The sequence below is a fragment of the Corvus kubaryi genome, unplaced genomic scaffold, assembly GCF_017639235.1.
Source record: "Corvus kubaryi isolate FWS band 111438036 unplaced genomic scaffold, C.kubaryi_AGA036_p1.0 36956, whole genome shotgun sequence".
NCBI classification, from domain to species: domain Eukaryota; kingdom Metazoa; phylum Chordata; class Aves; order Passeriformes; family Corvidae; genus Corvus; species Corvus kubaryi.
The window spans coordinates 6,598-16,095 of NW_024580992.1; the positions used below are offsets into that span (position 1 = coordinate 6,598).

The 9,498-nt window shown below is 57.4% G+C and overlaps 1 protein-coding gene across 1 annotated transcript in view; it reads left to right on the forward strand.

The window, feature by feature from the left end:
• PPP6R2 (protein phosphatase 6 regulatory subunit 2) overlaps positions 1–9,498 on the forward strand; it is a gene marked incomplete at its 5' end in the record, with an annotated part of 20,065 nt that overhangs the window by 5,582 nt on the left and 4,985 nt on the right. The window contains 10 exons of the mRNA XM_042020322.1: positions 164–279; positions 1,090–1,175; positions 1,467–1,547; positions 1,882–1,979; positions 3,985–4,042; positions 4,909–5,036; positions 5,862–6,022; positions 7,688–7,841; positions 8,246–8,334; positions 8,764–8,953. Coding sequence (XP_041876256.1) covers positions 164–279; positions 1,090–1,175; positions 1,467–1,547; positions 1,882–1,979; positions 3,985–4,042; positions 4,909–5,036; positions 5,862–6,022; positions 7,688–7,841; positions 8,246–8,334; positions 8,764–8,953 — 1,161 coding nt within the window. The remainder of the gene's footprint in view (positions 1–163; positions 280–1,089; positions 1,176–1,466; positions 1,548–1,881; positions 1,980–3,984; positions 4,043–4,908; positions 5,037–5,861; positions 6,023–7,687; positions 7,842–8,245; positions 8,335–8,763; positions 8,954–9,498) is intronic.

The window sequence follows — 9,498 nt, forward strand, 5'->3', positions numbered from 1 at the left end:
GTGGCTATCCCGGTTCCATGGGTATCCCGGTTCCATGGGTATCCCGGCTCTGTGGCTATCCCGGCTCTGTGGCTATCCCGGCTCCACGGCTATCGCGGTTCCACGGGTATCCCGGCTCTGAGGGTATCCCGGCTCCGTGGGTAGCGGCTGCTCTCTGTTCCAGGGCAGAGGGCGGCAGGAGGAGAGGGAACATGGGGCACCTGACCCGCATCGCCAACGCCGTGGTGCACAACATGGAGAAGGGGCCCATGCAGGCCCAGATCAGTGACTTCATCAAAGGTACCGCCTGCTCCTCCTCCTCTTCCTCCTCCTGCAGCTCCCCCTCACTGCTCTCCAGGGAAAAATAACCCTTGGGAGCTCCTGGAAGAACTCAGTGCAGGTGTTTCCTCAAGGTCCTTTCCCAATGAAAGGATTCCCAGTGAAATCCCACAGTATCCCATCATTTAAAGTGTGCTGAGAGCCCATTTGGCTGCTCTTGGTTTTCACTCAGTGAAGTTAAGGTTGGACAGTGGGAGGTGTCCCTGCCAGGGCAGGGCTGGCACTGGAGGGGCTCTGAGGTCCTTCCCACCCAACCATTCCATGAACCCATGACACGTTTCTGAGGAAAGACACACAAGGTTAAATGTCCCCAGAGGCCCCAGATGTGCTCGTCAGAGATACTCCCTCTGCCAGGCTGTGTCCACCCTGCCCTCACTGGACCCACCTGGAGAACTGGTTCTGTGCCATGGGTTTGGGTGGGAGCAAGGAAGATTCTCCATTTTCCATCCCCACAGCCAGGCAGTGACAATCTGGGGGCACAATCTTTTGCCCTTTTCTCCGGTTATTAAACTTTCCTTTCCTCAACCCTCGAGTCCTGCTCACCTTTGGGCTCCCAGTTGTCCCACTGTGCTGGGATGGGAGGGATGAGAGGGAAGGGCTCCCCCAGTCCCCAGGAGGAAAGGGAAGAGCCAAGCACAGCTGGAGCCCCGCTTGGGGTTGTTCCCAGCAAGGCGAGAGAAGCTGTGTGTCCTTAGCCCAGGTGAGTCCCTGAGGAGTTCAGATGGCTCAGAGCACCCAAATCCCATGGGCTGTGTGACCTTCTCGTTCCAGAGCTGCCCGAGGACTGCAGGGGCAGGTGGGAGAGTTTCGTGGAGGAGACGCTGACGGAGACGAACCGGAGGAACACGGTGGATTTGGTGAGTTGGTCACTCCAGTGGCTCCTGGGCTTCCCCTGACAGAAAAAAGGGATATTCCTGGTTTTTCTCATTGCCCTTGTTTTGCCTAAGAACGCTTCCAAGGCAGAGTAGAAAGCACTTCCAGAAGCATTCCCTAACAGTCCTTCAGCAGAGCTGATCCATGGTGCTGGGCTGGTCCCTGGCATTCCTCAGGGCAGCTCCTGCCTCGGCAGGAGTTTGGGCTTTGGTGGAACTGAGACACTGGAGCTTTCCCAGCTTTCCCTGGTCCCTGACTGGTTTGTGCTTTCCCAGGTGAGCACCCACCACCTGCACTCCTCCAGCGAGGATGAGGACATTGAAAGTGCTTTTCCCAACGAACTCACTCTGCAACAGGTGAGTTGGGAATATCTTCACTATTCCTGGGAAACTTCCTGCTCCGACTGCCTTTGGTCCGTCCCAGTGTGGAGCAGCTCCCTGAACTCCCAGTCCGTGCATTCAGCTCCTCTGGGCTTTCCCAGAGCAGTGCCATGGGCTGGGATCCACCTGGGAGCAGGAATCCCAGAGCTCTGTGTGACCCTGCTCTGGGAAGGGGTTGGAATTGAGGATTTCCCACACTTCCTGTGATGTTCATGCCTTCCTGGAGCAGCTGTTCCCATGCAGCTCCACTGACTGTTTCTGGAGTGTCTCTGGACACCCTAACGATGGATTTGTTGGGATCCCTTCCCAGGCCTTCTCCGAGTACCAGATCCAGCAGATGACGGCCAACTTCGTGGATCAGTTCGGCTTCAACGACGAGGAGTTTGCAGACCAGGATGACAACATCAAGTGAGTCTGGGGGTGTTTGGTGACAGCAGCAAGTGAGCCTGGGGGAGTTTGGCGTTAGAGCCTCTGCATCCCGTCCTCCCTCTGGTTCAGGTTTACAAATGAGCCTCGTTATCCCTCCTCAGGTTGGAAACAGCTCCTTGTTTTCCAGGAGCACAGCCCGATCTCCAGAGCCAGGTGGAGAAGCAAGGAAAAGTATTCCTTCTTTTGAAGGAGGGATATTGGAAATAAAGCAGGCAACTGTTGTCCAGCCCTGGTCTGGGATGAGTTTAAAAGCAAAGCATGAGAGCAAAGCCTGGGCATCTTAACAGATCTTTTCCCAAGGAATTAAATCCTTATTGGAATGAGGAGTGAGGGGACAGTGCTCTGATGGAATCCAAGGGAAATGCAGCCATTTTCCCCCTCCAGAGGAAGGGAACAGGGATAATCAGGAGCAGAGGCAGTTCAGGAAGCCAGGGAAGGGGATTTAGTGTTACACAACTGGCTGGATCCAGAGCTCGGACTTTGCTGCTTTTACAGAATTCCTTTAATCCCGTTAAAGCTGCAGCTCATCCTCTCTCCTTAGAAATGTACCTGGGATTATCCCAGTGGCCATAACAGTCCTGAAACTGGGACCGTTCAGTTACGGACAGAGCGGTGCTCCGGGGGATCCCAGCGCTCCTGCTCCTCAGCTCCTGCGTTTGTCTCCATCCCAGAAACTCCTTGGGATCCAAGGCCCTTCCCATCCAGGGTTTTTCCTGAGCCTTGGAGATGTCAGAACCTTGATAAGGCCAAAAAGTTCCAGATTAGAATCAGAGTTGAATTGAACAGAAATTATTCTGTTCTACACATAAAAAAAACCCCAAACAAAACAAAACAAAAACAAAACAAAAAGAACCAAAAAACCCAAAAAAACACAAAACTGAAAACAAACCAATAAAAAAACACAACCAAATAAAAATAAAATAAAATAAAATAAAATAAAATAAAATAAAATAAAATAAACTTTTGACTGCTGGCAAATATGGCCCGATGTGAGTGAGGGGCAGGGAGGAGTTAAATCCCTGAGGAGCTGCCCCAGGAGCCTCGTGCCCAGTGTAAAATGAACAGGAAGCTGGAGAAAGTCCGTGCCTGGGATGTTATGGCTCTGTTTGTGGTTGGAAAGGGAGAATATCCTGCAACACCTGGAATATTCTGGGAGTGGTGCTCCCTTGCCGCTGTTTCCAGCTGCTGGACCCTGGGATGGAAGTGAATGGGAATATGTAAGGAGTGTCAGCCATGTGTCAGTGTCCCTGGGACTGCAGGAGTACTGAACTGAGGAGTTCTTCAAGGAAAATATCACTGGAAAAGCTACAGATCCATAAGTAGGGGGAGTGAACCCCTGGATCCAGATTCTCTGGGAATTGGGAATTTCTGGGCCTGCAGCACCCTCTGCTGTTCCCACCAGGGGCTCATCTGGCTCGGGCTGGGAATTGGGTCATTTCGGGATGTTCACAGCACAGCCACACCTCGGGCTTTGGGCCCCTGCTGCGCTGAGATTCACAGAATCCTGGGATCCCTGAGGCTGGAAAAGCCCTCCCAGCCCTCCCAGCTGTGCCCCATCCCCACCTTGGCCCCAGCCCAGAGCCCTCAGTGCCACCTCCAGGAATTCCTCAGACACCTGCAGGGATGGGCACTCCAAAGCTCCCTGGGCAGCCCCTGCCAAGGCCTGAGCACCCTTTCCATGGGGAAATTCCTGCTGGTGCCCACCCTGCCCCTCCCCTGGCCCAGCCTGAGGCCGTTCCCTCTCTCCTGTCCCTGTTCCCTGCCAGCAGAGCCCGACCCCCCCGGCTGCACCCCAGGAATCCCCTCCAGTGCCACCCCTGCCATGGGCAGGGAATGTTCCAGGCTGGAATAACCCTTCCTGCAGCGAGGGGACACCGCGGCCTGGGCACAGGGGTGGCTGCTCGGGGGTCACAGCCCAGGAGTGGCTCTGGCCGTGGCTCCTCGCAGCCATCCCTGAGGCTCTCCCCTCCCTCCTCCCTCCCAGCGCTCCCTTCGACCGCATCGCCGAGATCAACTTCAACATCGACGCCGACGACGACAGCGTGAGTGGGAATCTGGGATAGTGCTGGAATAAATGTGGTTCTGGAAAGGTCCTGCTTGGATTCTGAGAGAACAAAGGTTTGGGGGGGTCTTTGGGCAATGCAGAGGGGCCTCGTGAGCACTGCCCGGCCCCTCAGGGGCTCCTCCCAGGAAATGTTTCCTCTGAAGCAGCACCCCCGGCACTGAGGGAATCTTCCTGCAGTGCCAGTCTGTTGTTCTTAGAATCAGGGAATCCTGGAATGGCTGGGTGGGAAGGGACCTCAGAGCCCCCCCAGTGCCAGCCCTGCCATGGCAGGGACACCTCCCACTGTGCCAGGCTGCTCCAGCCCCAATGTCCAGCCTGGCCTTGGCCACTGCCAGGGATCCAGGGGCAGCCCCAGCTGCTCTGGGCACCCTGGGCCAGGGCCTGCCCACCCTCCCAGCCAGCAATTCCCAATTCCCAATCTCCCATCCAGCCCTGCCCTCTGGCACTGGGAAGCCATTCCCTGGCTCCTGGCCTTCCATGCCTTGGCCCCAGTCCCTCTGCAGCTCTCCTGGAGCCCCTTTAGGCCCTGCAAGGGGCTCTCAGCTCTCCCTGGATTCCTCTCTTCTCCGAATGAGCACCCCCAGCTCTCCCAGCTTTGGTCATCTTTCCAGACACAGATTAGGGAAGCACAGGCAGAGATGGGTTTCTCATGGATGTAAACACTGCCGGGCTGTTCCTGGCCTTTCCTGGTTTATTGCCCCAAAGCAAAGCAGCAGCTGGGCTGTGGTGATCCAGGTGATCCCAGCTCCTGAGCAAAGCTGGGGCTGCTCAGCCCTGAGACTTGGCCTTAAAGCAGTGTCTCCAGAGAACCTCTGGAATGTGATTTCCCTTTGATCCCTGCAGCCCAACGCCTCCCTGTTCGAGGCCTGCTGCAACGAGCGCATCCAGCAGTTTGACGACAATGAGGAGGAGGAGGATATCTGGGAGGAGAAGGAGATCTCCTACGCAACCCAGGTCAAGTCCAGGACACGGTAAGGTGAAAACACAGCCCTGATTTCCCCCTCATGCTGGGAATCTGCACGTTTCAATTCCTTGGGGTTTGTGTCATTTGGGGGCTGCGAGGTTTTATCTGACGCAACCCCGAGCGCTCTCCCTGCCACTTGTGCTGGGGTTCTCCTGAGCTGGAGACAGACCCAGTTTGAGGGAATTCAGTAACAGTGGGAACACCTAATTAATGACTCTTCCATCAAACGCATGAAAAACCCCCACCCTCAGTGTGAGACACTTGGAATCTGCTCCTTCCCTCATCCTTGGAGAGGAGGAGGAGGGGGTGAGACTGAGGGGAGTGGGCAGAACATTCTTTCTCAGAATGTTCAAATCAGAAAAGTGAGAGCAAGAGGCCTCCTGGGGCATCTCAGGCTTTGAAATAATTTTTCATCCTTTTGGCAGAGCCACTTATTAGATAAAGTTATTTCTGTAATTCCCAATCTGAAATGTGATCACAGGAAACAGAGCTCTGCATGTCCTTGCCAAGCATCAGCAGCCTCAGGTCCTGCCAGGCACAGGGTGGGCTCCACGCCCGTGCCCATCCCCTCGCTGGGCACTGGTTTGTGGTGCCCCCAGCCCTGGGTCTGTCCTGCACCTCCGGGGAGTTCTGACACCAAAGCCCTCGGGAATCTGGGATCCCTCGGAGTGCCCACGACTGCCCTGAGCAATCTGGGGAGATATTTTGGTGGAAACAACCATGGAAAAGGCTCTGGGCAGCTCTGGGCTGTTTCCCCAGGGCCAGGGAGGAGGAGCTGAGGGATGGGTGCAGCAGCTGCTCCGGGAGTGGCTCATTCCCAGTTCCCGCTCAGGTTTGGAGCATCGCAGACGTCGGAGAGCTCCAAGAGTGACCTGGAGAACGGGGACCACGACGGCAGCGTGGACTCAGAGGAGGAGGAGGAGCAGCAGCCACCCCCTCCCTCACCAAACAAGGGCAGCACCGCGGAGCAGAAGGACTCGGAGTCCTCCCAAGGTACCGGATTTGCAGGAGCACATCCTGGGATCTGTGCACAGCAGCGCTCGCACGCTGCCAGCTGCCCATGGAGAGTCCCCAGGTCCTCCTGGCCGGGGGAAGTGGGGATGTCAGGGCTCACTTTGTGCCTCTGGAGCCTCAGGGAGCCTCACGAGCCCCAGAACAGCCCTTGTGTCAGGCAGCCCCACAGGGAGAATCCCAGGGAAAGGTCCCTGTGCGTGGCAGTGTTCAGGATGAGATGGGCTCTAAGGTCCCCTCGCACCCAAACCATTCATGGTTCTGTGATTCCCGGGATCCCAGCTCCTTTAGTGCAAATCCCAGTCAAAGCAGCAGTGCAGGGATGGGACCTGAACTCCTCCCATCCCGGGACAGTTTTGTGCCCACCTTTGCCAGGTGTCTCCACACCCCCCGGCCCTGCCCGTTCTGCTTTCCCAGCTGTGTTTGCCTGTGGCAAACCCATCCCTACAGTGCCTGGAGGAGGAGTGCAGAGGGACAGGGTTTTCCTTGAATCCTGGAATGGTTGGGTGGGAAGGGAGCTCAGAGCCCCTCCAGTGCCAGCCCTGCCATGGCAGGGACACCTCCCACTGTGCCAGGCTGCTCCAGCCCCAATGTCCAGCCTGGCCTTGGCCACTGCCAGGGATCCAGGGGCAGCCCCAGCTGCTCTGGGCACCCTGGGCCAGGGCCTGCCCACCCTCCCAGCCAGGAATTCCTTCCCAAGATCCCAACTAAACCTGGAGCTGGAAGCCATTCCCTGTGTCCTGTCCCTCCAGGCCCCTGTCTCTTCCCATCTTGTCTGCTCCTTCAGGGATTTTCCCAACTCTCCATGTAAATGACACTGTGGGAATGCTGGACACCCATGGTGCTGTCAGCAGAACAGTTCCAAGGGACAAAAACATTTTCCCAACCATCCATTTCTCCAAGCTTTTTCAGTTCTAAAGCATTTCTTTCTGCGGGTGCTGCCCTTGTGTTGTCACTGTGAGCACCAGGCAGGGTTATCCCAGGATCCTGCTCTCTGCACCCCTTTGGAAGTGTCAGATAATTCCAGTTCGTTGGGAAGAACCAGTATAAACCTCATGGTCCCAGTGGGTTGTGTGTGACAGCCCAGTCACCCTCTGGAGACTCAGCTGGAATTTGGGATCAGTTTTGGGGGTGCAGCCTCAGCGGGTCCCTCCCGCTGGGTTCTGTTCCTGCAGAGCTCTGTAATCCTCCCTCTCCCCTGGAAAAAGCTCAGGAAAAATGCTATTCCAAAGGTGGGATTTGTAGGACTGGGAGTAGGACGATGGAGGTAGGTTCTGGAGGAGGATTCGTCCAGGACTATAAAAAAAGCCATTAACCGGTGATTTCTGGGGTCTTAAATATTGCAATCCATTGATCAGTTCCTTACCTGAAACTGCCAAAATGCACCCACTGGAGATGGAGATGGGAGCTTTTGGCAGTGAATTGAGGGACTTGGAGCTGGGAATCTCTGGCTCAGGGAATGAAGCCACCCACGGTGTCATTTGTCTCCATGGATGCCTCTCCTGGGGATAAACATCCACAGGGATTTCCGTGGGACTGTGGAAGGGATGGATGTGCCCTGGGATGGGTTGCCCTGTCCCTGGGATCCCTGGGCTGTTCCTGGCCGGCCAGAGGCTGTGCTGGCAGCTCAGGCTGTTGTGCCCGCAGGGGCCGGCTGGACGGCCGTGTTCGAGCCCGTGAGCCCCACGCCGCCCGTGGCCATGGACGTGGGATCCAGCGTGTGGGACTCGGCCACCCCGCAGAGCAGCGCCCCGGAGGAGAAGGGCTGGGCCAAGTTCACGGACTTCCAGCCTTTCTGCTGGTAAGAGCTACGCAATTCCAGCTCCCCTGGAGCCTTGCAGTGGGGGAATATTTGGGATACGTGTTGATGGAGCGCATGGCTGTAATCCTTTCTTCTTCCCCTTCCCTTCCCGTTGCTTCCCTTTTACGTTTTAATATTGTCTGGTGATCCTGGATCGGGGCTCCTTCATGCTTCCCAGTGCTTCCCAGTGCTCCTGCCTGGGGCTGGGACACAGCCCCGCTTCCTGTGTGCTCATGGGGTACAGAATCAGCAAATAAGGTTTATAGAAATTCAAAACATTGGTGGGAAGGAAGAGCAGGGCCTGGGGACTGCTCCTGCAGGGCTGTTGGGAAGCTGTGGGATGATCCCGGTGGGAATCTCTGGGATGATCCCGGTGTCCATGCTCAGGGCTGTTCCCTCCCCAGCTCCGAGTCCGGCCCTCGCTGCAGCTCCCCCATGGACACCGAGAGCGGCGGCACCGACAGGACCCCGGCGCAGGGCCAGGACAAGAGCTGTGAGTGACACGGGGCCACCCCCGGGGTGCACAGAGCACCTGGGGAAGGGAGAACATCCCTGCAGGGTCCCTGCCCTGAGGGTTCCCTGCGGGATCAGTGAATGGAGGCAAGGGCAGAAATCCCGAGGGTTTGTTGGGACAATGCCAGCAGGGAAGGGATGGAGTTGCAGTGAGTTGGGGCTGATATCACAGGGACATCTCATTTATCCCCGGAAGTGTCCAAGGCCAGGCTGGACAGGGCTTGGAGCAGCCTGGCACAGTGGGAGGTGTCCCTGCCCATGGTGGCACTGGAGGGGCTCTGAAGTCCCTTCCCACCCAAGCATTCCACGATTCCCTGACCCTCTGCAGCAGCTGCAGGCCCCGTTTGAGCCCTTGGGCCGCTCCTGGGGAGTTTTCCCGAGGTTCCAGCATGGGCTGTTCCTCCCCCAGCCAGCGCTGCCTCTCCCTGTGTGTGGAACGCGTGTGGGACACGGAAGGCGCCGCTGGTGGACTCGGACAGCAGCTCCTCAGACAGCTCCGAGAGCGACGATGACGACGACTGCAAGGCCAAGGCTGGCACGGAATCCATGGGCACGGCCACGCCACAGGAGGCCGGGAAGGACAGGGCAGCTCCCACCAGGTGGGAAGAGATCTCCGTGGGCTGGGGTGGCCCCGGGCTGGGATGGCCCCTGGGGTGGCCCCAGGCTGGGATGGCCCCTGGGGTGGCCCTGCGCGGTGCTGGTATCCCCTCTCCCATGGGCTCCGTGTCCCGGTGTCCCCTGGGAGCAGGTGCTGCCCCTGGCCTGGCACACGGACGGCTGAGGGACACATTGAGCACAGGGTTATTCCAAGGAAGGGCTGGGGCTCCTTTGGGCACTCCGGAGTCACAGGAGCAGCTCTGTCCCTGTCCTTTGGGCACTCCAGTGTCACAGGAGCAGCTCTGTCCCTGTCCTTTGGGCACTCCGGAGTCACAGGAGCAGCTCTGTCCCTGTCCTTTGGGCACTCTGGTGTCACAGGAGCAGGAGCAGCTCTGTCCCTGTCCTTTGGGCACTCTGGTGTCACAGGAGCAGCTCTGTCCCTGTCCTTTGGGCACTCCAGTGTCACAGGAGCAGGAGCAGCTCTGTCCCTGTCCTTTGGACACTCTGGAGTCACAGGAGCAGCTCTGTCCCTGTCCTTTGGGCACTC